The sequence below is a fragment of the Sceloporus occidentalis genome, unplaced genomic scaffold (assembly GCF_023333645.1).
Source record: "Sceloporus occidentalis isolate IW3139 unplaced genomic scaffold, rSceOcc1.0.p SCAF_69, whole genome shotgun sequence".
Taxonomy (NCBI): Eukaryota; Metazoa; Chordata; class Lepidosauria; order Squamata; family Phrynosomatidae; genus Sceloporus; species Sceloporus occidentalis.
Genome location: NW_028317049.1, coordinates 5,236,828 through 5,260,708, shown reverse-complemented (window position 1 = coordinate 5,260,708; position 23,881 = coordinate 5,236,828). Strand labels below are relative to the sequence as shown.

The 23,881-nt window shown below is 45.5% G+C and overlaps 1 protein-coding gene and 1 long non-coding RNA gene across 4 annotated transcripts in view; one reads left to right on the top strand and one right to left on the bottom strand.

Annotated features, from left to right (window-relative positions):
- DOC2B (double C2 domain beta) overlaps positions 1-23,881 on the bottom strand; it is a 67,605-nt gene that overhangs the window by 14,003 nt on the left and 29,721 nt on the right. For all 3 annotated transcript variants that reach the window (XM_089494164.1, XM_089494163.1, XM_089494165.1), the window contains 3 exons: positions 19,401-19,475; positions 12,539-12,648; positions 238-364 (listed from right to left, as the gene is read on the bottom strand). In XM_089494164.1, coding sequence (XP_089350290.1) covers positions 238-364; positions 12,539-12,648; positions 19,401-19,475 — 312 coding nt within the window. The remainder of the gene's footprint in view (positions 1-237; positions 365-12,538; positions 12,649-19,400; positions 19,476-23,881) is intronic.
- Positions 256-21,909, top strand: LOC149286440 (uncharacterized). Its single transcript, XR_016277634.1, has 7 exons — positions 256-390; positions 10,893-11,101; positions 11,500-11,835; positions 12,195-12,311; positions 13,488-13,554; positions 15,775-16,004; positions 21,879-21,909. It is a non-coding gene; the product is annotated as an uncharacterized LOC149286440 (long non-coding RNA).

The following is a 23,881-nucleotide window of genomic DNA, read 5'->3' as shown; positions in this document are numbered from 1 at the left end:
TTTGATGCCCTTTTGCAGTGAAATGTCTATTGCTTAAATTGGATTTAAATTTCAAAGAAGTAGCCGTGTTGGTTTGTTGCAGCATTACAAGGAGATAGGGAGAGGAAAGTGGGATAAAAAGAGGACTTCTAGTAGCACCTTTAGGACTAACTGATTTTTATTTTAGCATGAGCTTTCATGGCTATGAATGGCCATCTTTGACCTGCTGGTGCCCAATATCTGAAAACCTTTACTCACAGGCAGTTGCTTCTCCAGGCAGATGTTGAATTTCTTGGTCTGGTTGGGTTTCAGCTTCTTCAAGGGGATCCTCGTTTCACCGATGAATTCATTGTGGCGGAATTTGTCCTCGTCGCAGACGGAAACCCTGAAAGGCAGAAGAACGCATAAACTGTGAGTTGATGGAGAAGGGCAGTCCGGTAATACGATTGCCTTGCGCTCCGGCAATAGGATGCCACAACCAAGGGTAGCTGAGGGCTTCCATTTTCTTAGCAAGATTAGTTCAGAGGAGGTTTGCCATTGCCTTCCCCTGAGGCTGAGAGAGTGGGACTTGCCCAAGGTCACCCCTTCATAATCGAGTGGGGACTCGAACCCTGATCTCCAGAGTCCAACACTCAAACCACTGTGCCATGCTGGCTCCTTGTCATGAGGACTAGTACCTTCCAAAAGGAAATGGGTTTTTGTGTTACATTTGTCCACCTCTTTGTGTGTGCCTATGGCCAGGTTCGAGACCAGCTTCGCACTTGAGAGTAAGAAATGAGCATAAAGACATATCCTTAACTGTGCTTTTTAAACCGGAGAGCGAGCACCCGAGAAGGCTAATATAAAAGGAAGCATGGACAAGCAGCAGTGATTAAAAACAAAGGGAGGAAGAGGAACAAAAGGAGTGAGAAATTGATTTTCTTTATCTCCCATAGTTCCTATTTTCCAACCCATCAACCGCCTGGGCTTTTTATAATTTTTTATCACTGGCAACAGAACAGGGAGCAAGACTCAAAGCAACTTCTCTCCCAAATCTTTAGCTCTGAGTAATTCATTTTCAAGAGTACTTCCAGCGATGTGTACTTTTCACTCAAATCCAACATTTCACAGGGTGCATCTACACTGTAGAAATAATGCAGTTTGACACCACTTTGTTGTAGCTCCATTTTACGGAGTCCTGGGATTAGGAGTTTGGTGAGTCCTCAGTGCTCTTTGGCAGAGAAGACTGAAGACTTTGTAAAACTGCAAATTCCAGGATTCCATCGATGGAGCTACAGAACTTGAAGTGGTGTTAAACTACGTTATTTCTATAGTGTAGATGCACTGAGAGCCAGCATGAAATAGTGGTTTGGGCACTGAATAACTCTGGAGTCCAAGGTTCGATTCCCTGCTCAGCCACAAAACCCACTGGGTGACTTTGGGCAAGTCACACTTTCTCAGCCTCAGGGATGGCAAAGGCAAACCTCCTCTGAACAAATCTTGCCATGAAAAGCCCATTCAAGGTTCGCCTTAGGGTCACCATAAGTCAGAAACGACTTGGAGGCACACTGCAACAACGGCACATACATGAGCAGATGCAAACTGGGACATTTGGCCAAGCGACACTGTGGTCAAGATGGCAAAAAGTTATTAATGAGGAGAAACACTCAAGCTAGGAGAGACTGCAGCAGTTTGCTTTTGCTTCAGCCTACAGCGAAGGGCAAGATTCTTCCTTCTTTTCTCCTCTCCTTCCACTGAGTTCATTGAGCACAAAATACCCTTGCATTTTAAACTCCATTTGCAGCAATGAATGTAAGCTGAGGACAAGGGTGGAAGTGGAAGGCGAGAGCAACCGGGACATTTTAAAAGCCATTGAGAAAGTGGGGTGGCTGAGGAATAATCGGGACTGTCCCTTCCAAATCAGAATAGTTGGAGGATATGACTTCTAAACAGAATTTGAGAAATTTCCTTAAGGTGGGTTTTGTGTTTTGGATGGCAGCTCCCCAAATCCCGCAGTCAGCATGTTGTCTGGGGGATTATGGGCACGGTTATCCAAAGATGGAGCTTTCCTAAACGGCTCAAAGGCACATAACGACGACAACAACAAACTCTGCCATTGATGTGAGCCTCTTTTCTGCTAACTCCAGAGAAGCAAGACGTACAAAGGTTTCTAGAGGGATCCCTCTCCATCCCTTGAGCTGTATTAATTTTCAGTACAAGGGAAGGAGAAGACGGAGCAATGGCACCCAGTGGGTTTCTGCACTCCTGCCATTATCTACAGAGCACAGATAGGAGGGAAAGCATGTGGCACTAGCAAGGGAAAACAGGGAACAAGGTAACTGGGGAAAGGGGAGTTTTAATCTGAGTCGGCAAGCAGCTGGTCCAGGCAGATAGCAAGCCACACGAGTTGTGACTATCCCCTGGTTGCCATCTGAGCTGAGTCAGCCGACAAGCAAAACCACAGGGGAGCTCTGGAAGGCCCATCCTTTGAAAAATACCAAGTCTTTGCACACACACACACACACACAAATGAGCGAGGAAAGCCAGGGTTTGATCAGAGACTGGGATGCAAAAATGAAAAGAGGGGATACCAATATTTTTAACAAGAGAAAGAAAAGGTCTTTGGGATTGATTCTGGCTTTGGGATTGATTCTGGCATAACTGGAAGGGAGAGGGTTTGTTGTTGCAGTTGCTGTGTGCGTTCAAGTCACTGCCGACTTACGGCAACCACAAGGCTTCTCAACAAGGTTTGTTACAAGGGGGTTTGCCATGGCAGCCATCCTCTGTGGGAAAACAATCGATTCTGGTTTTACGACGGTGCACGCGGTGCGCTTTCAAGTCGTTTCCGACTTATGGCAACCTCAAGGCAACCCTATCATGGGGTTTTCTTGGCTAGGTTTGTTCAGAGGAGGTTTGCAATGACTGTCCTCTGAGGCTGCTCTGGGCAGCCAGTGGGTTTCCATGACTGAGATGGGATTCAGTCTTGGCCTCCAGAGTCATAATCCAACACTCGAACCACTAGCTAACATAATGACTTTTTCCAACGTAATGTAAAGAGGTAGTCAGTGTTTTTGCCAGGATGGTGAAGCTTTGCCTCCCTGAACCCAAAGGGCCATGGATTGGCTTCTGGATGACAGGGGTGTCATTCTGGGTGTGTGAGGATTGTGGGCCACATCGGGTGACACCTCACAGAGGGGTGTCACATTGTATACTTGTGGGAAGATGGTGCTTTCCGAGTCTGGAGCAGACAAGTGAGTCTTCTCCTTTTCTCACCTGGCCAGCAGTTTGGCCAGACCCAGAAAAGACCGTTCAAGGGAGGAGGGAGGGTTTTCAAAAACAATCCACATCAGGTGTCAAATATTCCATATATATGACTATAAGTCGACCTCATGCATAAGTAGAGTGCAGGTTCTTGAACCAAAATTATGAATTTTGATATGACCCACGGATAAGTCAATGGTAAATCATAAAAGTATGTGACAGAGGATCTAAAGGATGAAGCAAAGGAAAACAATGCCAAAGAACTTGCAAAATTCCGGGAGGCATAACTGTTTGCGCTCACACTAAAAGCTGGATGGATGAGAGAGCAAAAGGGGATCAGAAGTGGTGTCAAGTTGTATTATTTCTACAGTGTAGATGCACCCCTTGTTTTTAAATCAGACTGTGAAGATGTTCTCTGCCAGGCTAATTCAACACCTAGGCAATGCTTCATCCACTGCAATGCCAACGTATTCTCCATTTCTTGGTCCATTTGCCACAGGGCAGAGGTGGAACCCAAAAACTTGACAATCATGCTTCATGAAAAGAAGCAGCATCCCTATTCTATCAGTGTGAGCCTTTGGCTGGGTTTCTTTACCAGGTCAATGTGAAATTCGCAGCCTGAGGATTTGGATGTGGCCCCAGGGGCCACATTTGACCGCAGGCTTGCACTTTATCCACTTTTGATGTAGATCAACTCAATCTTTGGGTGCGAGAGGGGGCAGAGACGCCGAAGAGCGCAAATTAAGCCACGTGCCTGCATTTCGTTCCCTCTTGCCCTCAGCCTTTCTAGGGAAATTAAAGCCCTGAATCATTAAAGTCACATAGTCAATTAGCTTTGAAGATTAAACTATTAAGGTGTCAATAGAAACTGGGTTAACAGGACAGCGGCAGCGGCATAGAAAAAGAGACAAGGGCAAGACAAGGGCGTCTGCCATATCAGCTCATTCTTCTTTGTGCCATCCTGGATAGAACAGAGACAGGCCCAGGATGCAGCCTTAGGGTTTGGGAAAGTATCGCATCTTGGACTACAGCTCCCAGGATCCACACCAGAATGGCCGTGTTGGTAGAGGGAGTCTGGGAGTTGTCATCCGAAACCTTAATTTTCCTGACTCTTGTAGAACCAAACGTAGGTTTTGGATCCCAGCGTTGGCGTTATATGTTTAAACCTAACTGCCAGCCCTAGCTAAAGTAGATTCATTCACTCCATGAGATTAATTTAGGTGTTATCTGTTCAACAATTGATGTATTAGGTCTACTCCAGTTGAGATTAACCAGTAGGTGAGTAGGACTAACCAGTAGGTGTTGTTGTGTGCCTTCGTGTCGTTTCTGATTTATGGTGACCCTAAGGCCGTGAAACCCATTGGGTTACCTTGGGCAAGTCACACACTCTCAGCCTCTAGGGAAGGCAATGGCAAACCTCTGAACAAATCTTGCCAAGAAAACTCCCTGATAGGTTCACCTTAGGGTTGCCATAAGTCGGAAACAACTCGAAGCCACGCAACACACACAGTAATAAAACCAGAACTGGTTATTTTCCCTGGGCAACTGAACAGAATACTGATGGCCTCAAAACTCTGGGTGAAATTTGGAGGATTCATCCATGGAGAATCCCCCAACAACTTTCTGAGGATAGCTAAGGAACTCTGAAATCAGAATATGGAAATGTGAATTATTTATTATTATTATTATTATTATTATTATTATTATTATTGCACTACATCTCCCAGATCCCCCAGCGGCATGGGAGTTGTAGTCAACACAACCTGAGAAGGATGTTGAGTACTGAGTAGTAGTTTGTGACTCTTTTCTCCATGCTCTGAACAAATCTGCTCTGAACCAATCTTGATAAGAAAACCCCATGATCGGTTTGCCTTAGGGTCGCCATAAGTTGGAAATGACTTGAAGGCAAACAACACACACAAAACTCCACTCAGATGTCCATTTGCCTCGACTGGGCAGGGTTTCAGTTTAGAAGTACCTTTCTCCAACGCCCCGCATTGCCTTCCCAGTGGCCGGTCTGAGCCTATACTCTGCAATTGACCTCTTCACAGTGGTAAAAGACAACAACCAAGTGCATTTTCCCACCGAAGAGGGTCAAAATGGCTCTTGTTAATAATGCATGCGGTGAGTAAGGCTGTTATTTGCCAAAATACATCAGCCGACAAAATAATTATTGGCAGAATAACCGCATTCTTGTGAATAATACATTATTTGCTCAAGGGTTGGAGGAGATGACTCGTTTCAGATGCATCCTCCATTTGGTTCGGAATACATATTTCCAGCGCTGGGGGGAAAAAGCGAACACACGAAATCTCCGCCACCACACCAAATGGTGTTTAACAACCAAAGAGAATCTGGGAAGGAAGGGAACAGAAATCTTAGGAAAACAAGTGACACACAGTATAGCCCAGCGATCTCCCCAGTTTGGTCTTAACCACAGGAGGCATCCAGCACAGTTCTATCAATATGAGTCACTTTTATGAGTTAAGTCTGACCCCTTTTAGAAGAGAACACAATGGTGCCAAGAACATGTGAAAGAGAACATGCAACGATTCCACATAGGATTCAAACACATAGTATGCAAAGGGATCTTGTCGTCTAGAAAATCAGGACCCGGAAGGAGCTATGAGACTAACTGAAAGAAAGAAGCTGGCACCATGAACTTTTATAGACTTGAGCCTACTTCCTTGAATGCTTACAAAGAACATCAACATCGTTGAATCCAAACCATTGCTGGCCACAGACAAGGTGTGCTAGACTGTGGAAGTGAGACAACAACAAGTGTTCCTCCACTGTCTCCCTGCTATGGCTTCCACTTCCAAAAGGCCTTACGCTTGAGGATCAATTCCTAACGTATATCTTAACACTGGGCTTTGTGCAACATTGTGGTACAGTGTGGCGGCCTATCAAACGCTCCTCAGCACCAAGGTGGAGGCCTTTCGCTTCCATGCTCAGATAAAAGAGAGAGGCATTGTGCATGTGCATCTCTGCAAGGATGAGTTGTGTTATTTCCCCCTGACCCACACACCCATCAAACCAAAGCAGCCAGGTCACAGTCAACTTCATGACTCCAAGCTTGCTCCGCAATGACGCTTATTTGCATTCTGATTCGTGATATGGAGATGACCGGAAAGCTCTTGACGCTGGGGAAGGAGCGGGATTAAAATCCCCCTGAGATTTTATTTCCATTTGGCACACTTTGGTGTGGGAAAACCATCTCGGGCTCCGCACGGCACCCAATCCACAAAGCGCATATTTACTTATCACATTGATCTGTCCCGTTCCTTGCGCCAGCAGCCTTGATGACTTTTAAAAAACAACCACGATTCTTATTCAAACAATGAAAGACGGGGAAAGAAGACTGAACTTGCTTAATTTCTCTGTTAGACCCTGTGTGCATGGAGTGGCATGGGTCTGGCTGTTGCACACTCTCTGCTCTGGGTGCAATATACACTAATATCTCTCACATTCCCCAGCATCAACTCCCGTCTTTACAAACCATTGCCAAAATGGAGGTGGGCTAAATAGTCCATAACTTCTGGAAGTTACCAAGCCAGGATGGGACAGTTTATCAGAATCTTGTGAAGCACGACAGCAACTTTCGATCAAAGTGTAATGTTCTGCAACTTTGCACCTGTTAATTAAGGATGCGCAGAATCATATTTAAAGCAACACCCTTGCATCAAAACCTCACCTGCCTGCCTGGAATTTTCACCTCCTGATAGATTTGCAAACAGCGTGATTGCATATTTTCGCAAGCAGAAGGCACCGACTTGACAAACCCTCCTGCGAAATTCCTCACTTCCTTCCAGCAAGGTAAAATAATTGGTAGTTGTGAGGGTGAGATGGGATGGGATGAGAAAATACATTATTGGGACTGATGTGTGGATGGATTATTCTATCTTGGCTACTCTTGGCCCCAAATGAACCCAAAGGAAGAGGGTCATATCATATCGACAGGTTGCTTCCATCTCAATGGAGCAATGAATCATAGAATCATGGAGTTGGAAGAGACCCCAAGGGCCTTCCAGGTAACCCCCTGCCATGCAGGAACTCTCAATCAAAGCACTCCCGACAGATGACCATCCAGTCTCTGTTTAAAGACCTCCAAAGAAGGAAACTACACTGAGGGAGTGTCCTCCACTGTTGAACAGCTCTTATTGTCAGGATGTTCCTCCTAATGTTGAGGTGGAATCTATCTTCCTGTATCTTGCATCCATCATTCCAAATCTTACTTCTCTGGAGCAACAGAAAACAAGCTTGCTCCGTCCTCAGTGTGACATCCTTTCAGATACTTAAACAGGGCCATCATATCACCTCTTAACCTTCTCTTCTCCAGGCTAAACATCCCCAGCTGCCTAAGTCTCTCCTCTTAGGCTTCATGGTTTCCAGACCCTTCACCATTTATCACCTTCCTCTGGACATGCTCTTGCTTCTCAACATCCCTTGACTCTGCTCTGGGTTTTATTCCAAAATTTAAAGGAGTTAATTTGGATTTGGGATCAATAACTTGGATATTTCTTTTTAAGTCTGGACTAAAATCCCGAGCGGATTCACCACCCGACTTAATAACCCATGAGGATAGTTAGTAAGCTAATGTGAGGACCATGGAAAGCTAACAGAACCCACTGGGGTATGGAAACAGATGAGAGAGAAACATGGAGTCCCGGCGCCCTCAGAATTTATAGGGATATGGAAACAGGAGTTTGGACCATGGAGAGCTTTCCATGGGCCCCATTGGGATAGGAAGACAGATGAGATTCAGGACCAGGGAGGGTTCCCATAGAACTTATTGGGATAGAGAAACAGAAGACAGTCAGGACAATGGAGAGTTCCCCATGGAACCTAATGGGATGGAGAAATAGATAAGGGTAAGGACTGGAGCTTATTGAGATAGGGAAACATAAGGCAGGCAGGATCATGGAGCTCCCCATTGAACCTACTGGGATAGGGAGACAAGATTATGAGAGGACCATGGAGAGGTCCCCCATAGAACCGATTGATATAGGTTGACAGAACAGAGTCAGGATCATGGAGAGGTCCCCATGGAATAGGGAAATAGAATGGAGTCAAGACCACAGAGAGCTCCCCATGGAACCTACTGGGATGGGGAGACGGATTATGAGAGTCAGGGTCACGGAGAGGTCCCCATGGGATGAGGAAACAGAATGGAGTCAGGACAACAGAGAGTTCCCTATGGAACCTACTGAGATAGGGAAACAGATGCAAGTTGGGACCATGGAGAACTCCCCATGGAATGTATTGGGATGGGGAAACAGAAGAGTTAAGACCACAGAGAGCTCCCATAGAACCTACTGGGATAGGGCAACAGATAGGAGCTCCTCATCTCTATCTAGTACAGGTTCGGTGAGACTCTTGAGGTCAAACACCAGTTGCCATGCACAGTGATGGAAGGGATCGCTGTGCCATGAACAGCTGCGGAACTATCCATCTTTCCCCCCTTTGATTTAAGAGCCTACCCACATGCGACCTGCTCCTGTGGAACCGAAGCACCATTCCTGTTACGGATTTCACCTCACTCTCTTTGAGTTGATCTTAAACTCCATCCAAGACACATTCTAGATCTTAGGTCTTTTCCTACTAACAACCCCTTCCTCCCTTGCAAAGAACATCTCAGGTTTGTTTGTTTGTTTAAATTATTGGTCTGTTGGCAAGAGCAAGAACACAGCGAAGAAGTTCAGCATGTTTAAGTCACGGCGCATACTTTCCCAGGCTCGGTCGCCATAGCAACAGATCCAAGATCCCCGTTGCCTCCCTTCCCACCCCATGCGGTGGCATGCGGTGAAATGGGGATCAGGGTTCTGCCAGTCTCTGCCTGGCAAAGGGGAATAGAGACTGTCTCCCCCACACCAAGAAGGAAAAAAGGAATATCCATTTAGGAAAACATCTCCATCATTCGAGGGCCAAGTATTGTGAGACATGAAGCAGCAGTCTGGCACAAAGGTGAATTCTGTCTTGAATATGAAGGAATCTCTGGAGTTGGATCAATTCTACAAACTGGAATGAAATACTCTCCCATCTGGTGTTGCTGTTGTTGTGTGCCTTCAAGTAATGTCTGACCTTATGGCAACTGCATCATAAGCTGACCATGCCACTCTACACTCCCCGAGACAGATGCTTTGGATTTATTACTGCTATACCCTATTGACCTGGACTGACTGGACCCTGAGAACTGTATATGCCTGGCTGGCAAGTCCGTCTTGTTGGCTTGGCAGACTTTGCTTGGTGCTTTGTCCCTGGCTGGCCTCCAAGATAGGACACAGAGGCCCTAAGAAACCTGCTTAGTGAATTGTGAAGCTGCGTAATAGGACACCAACAAGAGTATCTTGCGGCAAGTTGGCACTCCCTAGTCAATGTCTCAATGCACAATGGGAGCAGTGCTAAGAGACCCTGTTAGCGAACTATGACACAAGAAAGTGTCCCAATACACACCGGTCACTTTGCCAGCTCCCTTACACTTTAGCATAACAGCTGCCCCTTACTGAATATGGAAGTTACAGAACTGGACATTTCTAATTCCCAGAGATGTAAGCCCTCTTATGAAGAGGCAAGCCTCCCATGTCCATAAGGCACCAAAAGCCACATAAACTGTCATGGGAAGGTGCATGCAGGGCAAGGACCTAATTTTACCCTCCGCTGCTTCAGTTGGAGTCATCTGGATTGACCTAGAACAGTGATGGTGAACCTTTTAGAGGCCAAGTGCCCAAACTGCAACCCAAAACCCACTTATTTATCACAAAGTGCCATGTCCCTCTGACCTTCTGGTAACAAACTCTGGCAAACTCCGTGTTGGGGTGATGGCACACGTGCCCACAGAGAGGGCTCTGAGTGTCACCTCTGGCACGTGTGCCATAGGTTCACCACCACTGACCTAGAAGGATGCCAGAGTTCAACATCTATTTATTTTGAAACCACACTTTGTCCAAAACCCTTTGGGGTTTGACATATCAACAGCTGTCCTCCTGAATAGTCATGAGATGGTTGTGGCTTTTTGCAGTCAATTAACGCCACAGAGGTGAGAAATATATTCCGGGTGTTCTGCTTAGATGCAGGTGAAAGCAAGAGGTTATACAGCAGCTCTCCTTTAATTAGCACCCAAATTAAATTTAGAGGAGGCAAGTGAGCGGGTGAGAAAGCTGAGGCAGCAAAAGATATGTATTTTTTAAATGAGAAGATCTTAAATTGGGAGGGAACGATGGGGCAGAGCAGCCTGTGGATTATGTCATTCTCCTATTAGTTATTAGTCATGCTGCCAATTTGATAGCTTTCACTATTCACGTTCACAATGATGGGACCATTGCCATGATCACAAATGGTGCCCCCCATTTAAAAGGCAGCAGGTGCTCCAAGAAATTGTGGTCCTTTTTTGCTGACCATCGGAGCATGTGGGATGACATCTCCTTCGAGCGAGGCTGGGACAAGGAATTGCAATGGGGTCCCACTTCTGGTTGACTCAGCCCCACTTGATGGAAGGAGGGGAATGGAGACATCATCCATCATGATGGCCAGCAGAAGGGACCTCTCTCTCTTGGAGGAGATGCTGACCAGTAAAGTATATCTGAGGTTGGAGTTGGGCCAGAAGACACTGCTTAACACTATACTTAACCTAGTAGCCAATGTATAATATCGGCCTTTGTCTTTGGTCAAAGCAGTGCTGGGAACAGCCTTGCCAAAGGACATTGCAGATGGAGCTTGTGGACTCTTCCCTCCATGTGGCCAAGAAAGAAGCAGAGAACGAGACTGTCTTGGAGGCTTTCAGCTCATCTGCTCTCTTACCCTGCTGGTCCATGAGATCTGCGAGGAATATCCTGATCGTATCATGAATACCTTCTACATGCTGCCAAGCCCTGTTTTCAGTGTGGTGAGTCTCATCCATGTTGATGTTGATGCAGAGGGTCTCATCCTTGTCGATGTTGATGCAGTGGATCTCATCCATGTTGATGTTGGGTGATGACCCAAAGTTTCAATACAGTGGAATAGCCCTACAGTGCCACTCTCTCAGTGCCCCAGTGGAGAGACAACATGGATGAGACCCACTCCATTGAAAACAAGGCTCTGCTATTTGCCAAATCTAGGCCAGGACCTTTTCCTAACCCCCTTCTCTGCTGTCCCCCACATCCCTCTGCTTGAACCTTCCTTTCAAAATCGGAGATGCTTCCTTGATGGGAAGCAAGTAAGTGAGTAAAACAAAATAAAATAAGAGAAACTAGTTAGCTGTGGGAAGGAACAGGGTTTTAACGCCAGTCTTTCTGTTGCCAGTTGTCACACGCACGCAGAGGGACGCATGGAGCCTGCAGCTGATGGATTGCGAACCTTTAAAGGCAATGAAATGCTCGTGAGATACCTCCTCTGGAGCTCTTCCCCATCCGAGGGGCTTATAAATCAAGCCACCGTTGCAGGAGGGATTGCTGATTGATGCCGAGGCTGGAAGCGCACACACGCAAATAATGGCCCTTGATAAATAAAAACACTTTCTTTCGGCTCTGCGGCTGAGAAACGAGGCCTTAATGGCTGTATCAAAGATCCAAGTGACATCCGAAGGAGGAGGAGGAAGAGTCAGAGATGCCCAGAACGGAAAGCACAAAGAGGGACAAGGTCAGTGGCTTAGAGTGGCAAAGAAACCCAGGATATAAGGGCTGAGCAAGATATTTTTCCCCCTTGTTACTATCTCATGGTTCAGAATTTGTTTTAAAAAATAAAAATTAGGCCTGAATCCTAACTGGACTACAGAAAACCCACTGAATCAATAGGTTTGGTTGCTTGGTTGGTTTATGTCCCCCCTTCTCATCCCACCCCATGGGTCTCATCTCCAAGATATCTCATTATGTATAGTCAGCCCTCCATATCCACAGATTCAATATATAAATTCCAAAAGCAAACCTTGATTTTGCCATGTTATATAAGGACACCATTTTACGATGCCATTGTGTTTAATGGGACTTGTGCATCCACAGATTTTGGTTTCCGTGGAAGGTCCTAAAACCAAACCCCAGCAGATACCGAAGGCCCATTGTATATTCCAAGGTCCAAAGAATCCAAAATCCAAACACTTCTGGTTCCAAGCATTTTGGGTAAGAGAGGCTCAATCTGTAGCTACATTCTTATCAGTGTTATTTTTAGGGGTGGTTATCTCCCTAATGTCACAATTTGCAAAATGGCCAGTCCTTCTCCAATTATGCCATCCTTTGAAAGGCTCCAGAAATCCAGTTTAAAAGAAATTCGAACAGGTTAACATCCGGAAGGACCCAAAGGAGATTGGGAAGGGAAACCCCCTTCGCCCACTCCAGCGCTTGCTCACCTGAGTGTTTTCCGGATCATGTCCTCATCCGTGATCCCGTAGTATGTGAGGGTTTCATTCCAAGTAGGATTCAGTGTGTTCCTCAAGGTTTTAGTCCTCAGTTTATTCGCCTGGAAGTGGGAAGATTAAGAGGAGATGACACAGTTGAGTTTGGTAGTCCCATATACTAACTGGTAGTCCCACTTAGTATATACTCATTGAATCAATCAATGTTGATCTGATGTGTAGATAAATCCAACAAATTCACTGGGTTTACTTTAATTTGGGACTAACAATAGACCTTCAGCATCTTGAGCATTAAGGGACTTTGTAGCACCTTGAGGATTAATGGAAAGTGAGATGTTGGTATCATGAGCTTTTGTTGATGCTGCTCCTTACATCTGAGGAAGTAGGCTCAAGTCTACAAAATCTCATCTCCTCTCTTTCAGTTAGTCTCAAAGGTGCTACAAGATCCCTTGGCATTCTGGCAGTTACAGTCCAAGAAAGTAACCTTTCCAAGCTGTTGGAAGGCCAAATGCCAAATGAACCAGTGACTACTTTCGTGGCCACCCATCATCCATAGTTTGTTTCTCACCCATCACGCCTTTGGGACAGTGAGGTTTTTCTCATTTTTGGCGTCCGCGAATAGCGTATACCCATTGACTCAGTTGTTGAATGTTGAGTCACCATATAGACAGATCTGTCTACTTTAGTTGGGAATCGAGAATAGGATTCACGGCTTGGACTTTAGTTGCCAGAATCCCTTAGCCAGTATGACAAGTCACTTTTTCAAGCTTACTTGAAAAAGCTGGAAGACTGTAAGGGTGATGTTGACCATTTTGTATGGCCAAGACCACTCAGTGATACAATAATGAAAATAACATTAATATTGCAACCAAAGAATAATGATGCAGACTAGCAATCTCTGTTGCCGCTGTTGTTGTTTTTAACTTTATTTATATTTCCCTAGGAAAAACCAGGATTACAAATTAAAGCACAACACAGTTTAAACCTGCAAAAGATCAACATGAAAATGGGTAAGTCACACTCTCTTAATCTCAGAGGAAAGCAGTGGTAATCTCCCTTTTAACAATGTACCACAATTTCTCCGATCATAGCTTGGACACCTAAAGTCACGCATTGACATACTGCTGAAACATCTATTGCTGTTGTTCACTTGGACTAGTGGGGACCTGGAGAGAAGGAAGACTTTCTCACACCTCAGGATTACATCCGTTTGTTGCCAGCCAGAACATTTGGACCAAGGAAACATTTGTCATCAGGTGGAATAAGCATAGCAATAAATGCTGAAGTGTAGGCTGGGTCCATGAGAATTGCCATAGCTGGTCGCATCAAAGAAGAACCCAAAAACACAGATCCATACTGACAAAACAGTCCTATCAGTTGTGCCTCCAGAGCAGGTCTTTTGCAAAGCTAATGGATCCTTACAGTGCCATTCCAGACCCCACTGCCACTCCCTTCCACAATATATAGCTCATGGCAATATATTTCTCCCAGTTCATCCTTCTCTCTTCCTTGCAGGGTTGCAAATTCTAATCTGAAACCTTGGAAGTCTGGTATGGTAGATAATGCCACAGTTCCTGATAACCACAAAATCCCCGGGCTGCTTAACCCTGTGATCCCTGGATCCACTGAGATCCAGGGAGTGCATCCCGTTTCCCCAGTCGGCTGAAAGAGGCTGGGATCCCAAAGGATGCTCCTTCTGGTCCCTTGGGCTTGTTGCTTAGCAACAGGAGACAGGAAGGAATCTCCCAGTGGCCATTGCTTCAGAGAGCTCAGAGAAAGCCCAGGAGATGCTCCTTTTGCATGGTCTTAAACCGGATTAGAATTAGCCCCCAATTTCTGGTGGTTGGGGAGACTGTCTCTCATTGAACGTACAGGGACTTGGAACAAAGAAAAAAGACACTGTTTTGGGCAGCTGTGGAATAATCCCTCCACTTTTAAAGTATACCTTGAGAAATATCTCCCTCTGCACCTCGCCAAAAACACCCCCATAAGCAGAGGATCTCCACCTGATGAAAATGTCCCTGTTTCCTGACACCTCCCTAGATGATAGTGAAGCCAAATTTCCAGGGGGAAATACAAGAGTCATGATGCACTTCCACTGAATTCTGTTGCTTCTCTCCAGAATTTGGGACTCCTCCTTTGAATGACCTCCCAAAAACCTGGTCCCAAAGTTTGGGAAACCTTTCGATGTAGGTTTTTGGGGATCACAAGGAGCTTTATTGGGAAGAGGGAGGGGGAAAATCTTCCAGTACCACTAGTGTTGGATGTAGAAGTGCACTGTCTGGATCACAGCCACGGAAGCCGATTCAAGGAGATTAATATGGATGTGTGTGGGAGAGGCGACTGCCGGTGATACAGTACCTGCGCTTTCTTGGCTGTAATTACTTTTTTGTTTGTTTGCCTTAATTACCTTCTCGGCATATGCTATTAAATCACAGTTTTTGTGTGTCTGCTATAAGTGTTTTATGGAGAGATTGCCGTGTTGCAAATTCTGACCGCAACCAGGGGCAGACAGTTGCTAAAAGAAGATGGAGATGGTACAATCCTCCAGATGTTGTTGGACTGCAACTCCCAGCACTCCTCATATAGGCTATGCCATCTAGAGCTCATGGAAGTTGCAGTACAACCACTCCTTGCTTCTCCTATGCAGAAGGAAGGAAGGAGACACCCATCAGGTTCACCTTAGGGTCACTATGTTGGACTTGAAGGCACACAACAACAACAAACTACAGTGGGCCCTCCACTTTTGCTGGGGTTAGGGGCACAGGACCCCCGCGAAAGTGGGAAAACCACAAATAAGAAAAATACTATTTCTCTAAGTCCTTCACTGCAACTCTGTGGTCAACATCTGCTGGACATTGACCACAGAATTATGCTGGAGGACCTAGAAATGCCTAGAGGAGTGTTTTCCTCCAGTAGGTCCTCCAGCATGACTCTATGGTCAGTATCCAGCAGCAGAGTTATTTTGGAGGACCTAGAGATTCCTAGAGAGGACATGCTAATCAAATCTGCAAAGAATCATAGAATCATGGAGTTGGAAGAGAGCAAATCAGTCAAAGCCGCAAATGCGGAAGGCTGACTGTATTGATTTAATAATTTTAACAACCAAGAAGTCTTTTTTTGGCACTAAGAAGAACCTGAAGGTGGAAACGGCCATCGATTTCAAGACAAGGTTGGGTGTTCTCCTTCTTTCTCTCCTCCTCACCTCATCTGTCTCTTTTCCACCTCAGGTCAGATCGATCTCAACTGGATTCACTTAATCCGGATCTTTCCACTACGAGGCAGACCAAGTCCCATCAAGGGAAAAGATGGATAGGTCCATGTGGCAAGAAGAAAAGGCCCATGAGCTTCAGGGAGGGCTTTTCCATTAATTTGCCACATCAGGGAAGACAGCCTGATGGACTTCCAATTTCCGCCGTAATTGGATGTAAAGCGAGGACTTCTCGGGCCGCTTCTCAAGGTAACAAGCTCTGATGGAATCGATACATAAGAACTCGTCCGCTGAACGTTTTGGGCAGCTTAGTACATTTGTCATTTTTCCTTCGCAAGGACTACATTAGGTAAAACGGGTGGTTAACATGGCACACTAATCACAGAAGCTATCAAACATGCCACTCTTGTTATATAGAGAGGGAGCAGCATCCCAAAGTTGTTACCGGTGTTTTATTGAAGCCGACAGTAGAACTGTAAGTCTAGTGTGGTAGTCTGAGTAGTAGCTTGGTGTGATAGTTTTGAGTGTTGGACTACGACTCTGGGAGTAAAAGGTTCAAATCCCTGCTCAGCCATGAAAACCCATTGGGTCACCTTGGGCAAGTCACATTTATCTCAGCATCAGAGGAAGACATAAACAAACCTCCTCTGAGTAAATGTGTCCTAGAAAACCTCATGATAGGGTCACCTTAAGAAACTACTTGAAGGCACATAACAACAACAACACCATAGAAATGGTCTCATTCTTTCATTTAGCTCAGCAATTCCCAAACATTGGTCTTCCAGATGTTTAGGACTTGGGCTCCGAATGTTAAATTGTCTGCATCAGGGACTTATTGGTGGTGGCAAATCACCTCATTTTAAGTTTTAGATGGCAAATGCTATAATCTGAAGAAATAATGGGGGAACGTAAAGCAAGAATGCGGAACCAGTCACAGCTGACTATGGTCCAGTCACCATCTCTCAACCTACTCTACCTGACAGGGTTGTTGTAAGGCTTCATGGGGGCCTGTGGAAAAGGTCTGGAAAGTGAAGCTTGGGCAACAAGAACAACCACAATTTCTAAATCCCTCTTTTTAAAAAATTGTGGTGTTTTTGTTTTGTTTTGTTTAATGCATGCGTATTTGGTTTATTGATCTGTCTTCCAAAGCATATGTCTCCCTGAGTTGTACTGTCAAAACTAAGATTCAAAAAACAACAACAGCCATCCAGGACTCTCACGAACCAACCGCAGGTTATAAATAAGCATCTATGGATTTTACTGGATTTTCCTATTTCCAAGCTTCAGAAAATGTGACTGTGAAGTCATGCAAGATGATGCGACTGACAGAAGCTCACGACAAAGGATGAAAATGGAGGGGGAAGCTTTTGGTGATGGTCGGTGGTTTCCTTGTCAGTAGGGCAAGGAATCTGTTTTGCCTTTCAGTCCAAGCCAAATTTGAGGCATATTTGGGCCCCAAATTCCTCCCATTACCTGTGCTTCCTCTGCTGTGACAATGACGTCTGTCTTCCCATGCAACTCCCTTTCATTGTCCGGTGCCTCTACTAAAGTCACAATGAGACACGCAGCCATGTTACTGACCCCACAACTGGCACCCACAGCACTGGCAGCTCACAGGGACCACATGGGAAGGCAGCCACTCGTCGCCACTGCAGAGAGAGCTGAAAACCTGGAGTAAGGTTTTAAAATGTGGGTTACGAGGAGGAAATGCTGAATCGGGTGTGGTCATTGTGAAGGCAGTCTACACCTGATTCGGGATTTGGTCCTTTGTCACGTAAACGGGATGCAGCAAGCCCAGAAGAAATTTGAAGTAAATAACCCATGTAGACAAGGCCCTAGTCACTCTTTATATACAGTGGCTGAAATGCAACATGGTAGAACATAGAATTCTACATCCTGAACCTTACTAAGATTGTTGTTGTTGTTGTTAACCGCCCTTGAATCAATCCTGACCCATGGCGACCACTGAGACATCTCCAAGACTCCCTGTCCTTCACAGCTTTGCTCAGGTCCTGCCAACTCATACCTGTGACCTCCTTAACAGAATCCATTCATCTAGCAGTTTGTCTTCCTCTCTTTGCTTCCCTCCATCTTTCCAAGCATTATGTTTTTTTCTCAATAAGTTGTGCCTTCTCATGATGTGTCTGAAGTACAACAGCCTCAGTTTTGTCATCTTGGCTTCCAGGGAGATTTCTGGCTTGATCCGTTCTAGGACCCATTGGTTTGTCTCGATGGCCATCAGCGGTACCCTCAGCACTCTTCTCCAGCACCACATCTGGAATGCATTGATTTTCTTATCTTCTTTCTTAACCATCCAGCTCTGACATCCATACGACGGGTTCTCCGTCACCAATCTCAGGACTCACCATTGCACACCAACACCATTCTGTTTCTGGTGGAGAGCTGCTATTAGCGAGAGACGCTTGGGGTTTGCCATGTTGCAAATTCTGACCGCAACCAGGGGCAGACAGTTGCTAAAAGTAGATGGAGACGGTGCAACCCTCCAGATGTGTGTGTTTTAGAAAACACCTGGCTATGGACAAGTGAGGACATCTGCTGAGATCCACTGGAGTCCTTCAAAGGTCTCCGTGGATGATGCCATCACTGTGTGTGGTTCCAGGGACATAGCCAGATGTTTCTCCTATACCATTTGCTCTCCCATGGAATGGCCAGGAAGGAGGGATTGCAGTGCAAAGAAGCATCTCAGGGAGCAGTGCAAAGAAGCATTTACATCCACAAGACTAAGGTGGACTTGTGCTGGCATATGTCTTTTAACAGGGTGCCAGACATATGGTGGAAGATCTTTCTGTAGATGGGGTGGACAGGCCATCCCACCAAACTGTGCACTTGCATCCAAATTATATAGATATAAGAAACCACGGCCCTCTTCTCCCGTTCCACTTCTCTCCAGAAGTGCTATTTATAGTTTCTCCATCTCTTTCCGTGCTTCCCTTCCATCTCGACCTTGAAGTGCACTTCCAATAAAGGTAATTCCACAATCATTTCTCAATTAGACTAGGACCGGCACTCGGGGCCAAACAGCGGGGCAACGTGACCTGAAAATCCACCACCCTAAAGATCAAGATAGCTGGGGATGAGCATAAAAGCTCTCTTTCTACACACATATTTTCCCCTTTCCCACCTACTCCAAAGCAAAACTGATAGATCCCCCCACCCCCAGTTCCTAAACTTGTGAGCTCCAGCTCTGATTTCCCGAGCAGAAAGAATGTGTCTTTGGCTCCGTCCGCACTGCAGAAATAATGCAGTTTCACACTGCTTTCCATGGCTTGGTGCTATAAAAAGCTAGAATTTGCAGTTGCCCCAGAGTTGTATCTCCCAAAGCTACAAATCCTAGATTTCCGTAGCATGGAAAGTGGTGCCAAACTGTGTTCTTTCTGCAGTGCAGATGCAGCTTTTACCCACAACAGGTTTTTGCATTACAGCATCTTTTTCTCCTGCAAAAGCGTAATCTGGCCTTGCCTTTGGGCCGCCTAGGGTGCCCAGATTAGCAGGCGTTGGGGCAGACAACAGCTGGCTGCATCTGCAATAGGTTAATAAGAGAAAGGAGCTTAAAGGCTTGCGAGGGAAACCACGCTTTTGGTTGCTGCCTAACAAATGTCGGAAAAGGGGGAAGGAGTTACACACCTTACTGGCACCAGGAAGCAAATGCAGTTTCACGTATGGGTCCGACAGTCCGTTGTGATCCATCGGCTTCAGGCCCTAGAGGGAGGGAAAAGGAGAATATATCACATTATATGGGGGAAATTCCTGCAATTACCAGGCAACCCTCCCTACTCCAGCCTCTTTGTTATTCAGAACTCGCAGTGTCTCTGGATGATTTATTCCAGGCGAAACCAATTTATCCATTCCTGTTTACACAGCGTGCCCGTGTCTGTCTAATGATTATGCCACTTTTTCGCCCCTCCAAGAGCTGGCTGATATTGTACCAAGGGGAACTGATGCTTTGTAATACTGAAGGGCATATCCAGGGGGGAAATGGGGGAAGAGCCGGGAAAGACACATGTATTCCTAATGCAAGGACTCCGCCACAAAAACCCCCAAACTACTTCTGATATGGCAGCAGTGATAGTATTTAGAAGTAGAGTGGAAGAAGAAGACCATGAGTGACAGGCAAATCAATCTATTTTGGTTTCCTTCCTTCCCTCCTTCCTTCCTTTTTCAAATCCTGACCTCATTCCCACTTACAGATAAATCGGTGTGTGATCCGAATCTATGGATCAATTAGACAGTGGAGCGTGGTTCTCACTACATTTGCCCCAATCATATTTTTCCCCTCTAAAATAATCCACTTATGTTTCACATTCACACATGAATCGATTCAAGATGGACCCACTCCAGCCGGCCGAAGGGCAAATTTAAATTGATTCCGATCCGCATCTGGTTCACGCTTGCGCGGAATCGGTTTATCGAAAAAGACGCGGGATAAAATCAGCGTCAAAAAGGTGCGTTAAATGGGTCTGGTGCGTGGCCCTCCTCTTAGAATCGCTTCAGCGATTCGATTTAAATGGGAACCAGGGCCGTTTGAAACAGTTCAAACTGAATCGCGATCCAGTGTAAAAGGTAGTGGGAATGAGGCCCGCATCTCCATGTACAGTTTCCCCCAAATACATACATTTGCATGGGTTTTTGACTAGAGAAAACAGCTGAGAAATTTGGAGACTTGAGAGTTTGGAAGGATATTCAAACTTTTGGGTTGCGTACTGCAGGATTTGGGGTTTGCAGCGACCAATTTTCTGCCCCGGGACACTTTGAGATGTACAAAGATTGTCAAAAATAGTCGAGGGAAAAGAATTAAAACAACAGAAGCGACTGGAAGGATTAGAGCCAGGCTGGGAGGAAAAGCAGCAGCCACCCTGAGCTCATTACAGTAAAGATGGATTAAAAATATAATGAATATTAAATAAACACTGTTTAAGAAAGGCAGGTAGGCGCTGAATGGCGTCTCCAAAAGCAGATGGCAGGCAATGCTTTCAGGAAGGATTCCCCATTATAAAATCCCTTATAAGCTATGCGCAAGGTTATCCGTTTGCCCTCTGTTAATTCCTCCTGGGCCTTGCAAGAAAGAAAAGCAGATATAATAGGACGGAAGGTGGGCTCCAGCAGAATGTGGAAAGGAATAGAGTCATTAAAAAAGAGAAGTGGCAATATTCTCATACCTGAAGGTAGGATATGATGGGAAACTAGGCATATAGGAACATAGGGTGCCTCTACATTGTAAAAATAATGCGCTTATGGTTGCAGTGGTCCCTCCACGTTCATTGGGGTTACAAGTGAAGGACCCCATGTGAGTGTGTTAAAACCTGAAATAATAAAAACACTATTCTTTTTTACCTAAAAACACCTCTCTAGGATAATCTCCAGGTCCTCTGGTGCAACTCTATGGTCAACATCTGCCACAAGTCGATCGTAGAATCATGCTGGAGGACCTACAAATGCCTAGAGAAGTAGTTTTTTTGTGGGTTTTTCGGGCCATGTGGCCATGTTCTAGAAGAGTTTGTTGCTGACGTTTCGCCTGCATCTGTGGCTGGCATCTATGCAATATTATACATGGCTGTTTCTCTGAAGATGCCAGCCACAGATGCGGGCGAAGCGTCGGAAACAAACTCTTCTAGAACACGGCCACAGGGCCCGAAAAGTCCTCAAAAAACTATGGATGTTGGCCGTGAAAGCCTTCGACTTCATGCCTAAAGAAGTGTTTTCTCTAAGAACGTATAGGTTCTCCAGCGCAACTCTATGGTCAACATCTGACAGAGTTGTGCTGGAGGACCTAGAGATTCCTAGAGAGAACATATTAATCAAAACCGCAAATAAGCAAAGCCGCAAAAAGCAAGGCCGCAAATGTGAAGGGACAACTGTATTATGATCTCCAGAGTCCTAGTCCAATGTTGAAACATTACACCAAACTGGCTCCCATGTTTAATTTACAGTGTTACAAATGACTATCATGCCAGCTGTGATCTTTCCCCCCATCCAAGTTCACAGACTTCCTGAAATAGATTTCAGGGGGTCTGTGAATTTGGGTGGGGAAAAGATCACAGCTGGCGTTGCCTATGTTCAAAGCATTGCCTGTGTTCAAAGCAGATGTTCTTTCCATGGTTTCAGACTAAAGCCGTTGACAAATCTACTTGGAAATCCATGTGTGAAGCAGGTGCTCTGACTGCTAAAACACTGCCAACGTGGGGCAAGGCGATGGAAAAGAACATGCGAGGGGCACGGGAAGCTTTTCAGGTAAGCCAGGTTACCCATTTGGGATCTTGCATTTGACGACTGCAAGCCAAGATGCCTTATTATTCTCCGAAATGCTGCAGCCCTGGGGTAGAAAGCTACCCGTTTCCACCTAGATAATTAATGACACCCTTGCTTTGTTATTCCAGCAGCTAATTCTAGGTTTATTCCAGCTCACAATTAATTCCAGGCTTTAAAAGCGAGGGAGAGATTTCTCAAGGTACCCAAATTATAACGCTCTGGCATTTGGGATAATTGTGTGTCTGCAAACATGCTGCTATTGTCGCACGTTGGCAACTGAAGGGCTTACAGTGGTAAATCTACCTGATTGCAGAGGGGAGGCTGGAAAGAAATGCCATAGAGGTATTGTGTGTGTGTGTTGTAACCAAAAAGGTTACTAGAGTGGTTCATTGAGTTAGACAAGAGAGTCCCAGAGCTTAAGAAAGTTTTGTTTGGACTACAATTCCAAGAATCCCTATCTAGATTGTAAGCCTGAGGGCAGGGAACTGTCTATTATCCCCTCTGTTGTAAGCCGCCCGGATTCCCAGTGATTGGGCGGCATATAAATAAATACTACTATTATTATTATTATTAGCATTAGCATTAGCATTCTGGGGACTGGAGTCCCCCAAAATAACATTTAAAGGCTGTAAAAAGTTCTCATCTTTGGAACCGAAGACTGGGATGGTTTTTTGGAGAGCCAGAAGGAGGCTTCAGGACCCACAAAAGTGGAGTCGAGGGGTACACTTTGCTCATATTCCAGAAAGTGCAACGGTTTAATCTGGCATAACAGGGCTTGCTCAACCCTGATGACAATGCCACCCACATGCAACATTTGAGAAGGTCTAACCACTTGTGTCACAGCATTTATACCAGGATAAAGCCCCCGCGTGGTCCCATCCACCGCCTTGTAATAAGGCTGGAACGAAACCACACGGCCTCTTTTATACAGTTCTTTCGTCCCCATCCCCATTTCAGGCTTATAAGATCTGAGGCACTGTCTCTGTTAGGCTATTTAATGCAACCCCATGTACTGATATATCAGATATAAGTCATAATTTATGGTGGGGGGAGAAATAAAACAATCGGCTAACAACTGGATTGCTGCTAGACTCCTCTGAAACTAAAACTGAGCAAAAGGAGGGGAGTGCTATTGCTTTGGGCAAGTTGGCCAGAATTCTAGGAGAACCACTTAGTTGCATCTGTGTAACTGAATAGTATCTTCCAGCCTGACCCATATTGCCACGATCGCGTCACCTCTTAAACTTCTCTTCCTCAGGCTAAGCATACCCACCTCCCTAAACTGTGCATGGTTTCCAAACCTTTCGCCATTTTGGTCACATTTTGGAGTGCTTTGGTTGTATCTTCCTGCATGACAAAATGGAGTTGGACTGCATAGCCATTGTGATCTCTTCCAACTCTGTGATTCTACAGAGTTAATCTGAAGTTTAAAAGAGCAATCCATATAGCTCCCAAATAGGTGGCTCAGCTTGGATCGCTTCTTTCAAATTCAGAATAAAACCCTGCTTGGATTTATTGCCCTAGCCTTAAGCTTGAAGGCAACAGCCACCACTGGTTCTATAACCATTTGTAGTCTCTGACTGGGTTGCCTTTGGGCATGGCGTCTTTCCTGACTTAAACTTTCTGGACAGTTATTGATAGACTTCTCTCCTCTCCCATTCAACTTGAAACAGCGGCAGCTTGCATCTCCGTGTCCATGGGGCAGTGGAGTCACTCCAGGTTTGGGATCACTTTAAAAGATCTGCCCAAGGCGCTGAACCTGGTTTGGTGACGAATCCAAGCTCCTGAAAGGCTCGAATAAATGTGTTTTGGCTAACTCTTTTAAACTCCTTGGAAGTCTAGATTAGACTCAAGAATGG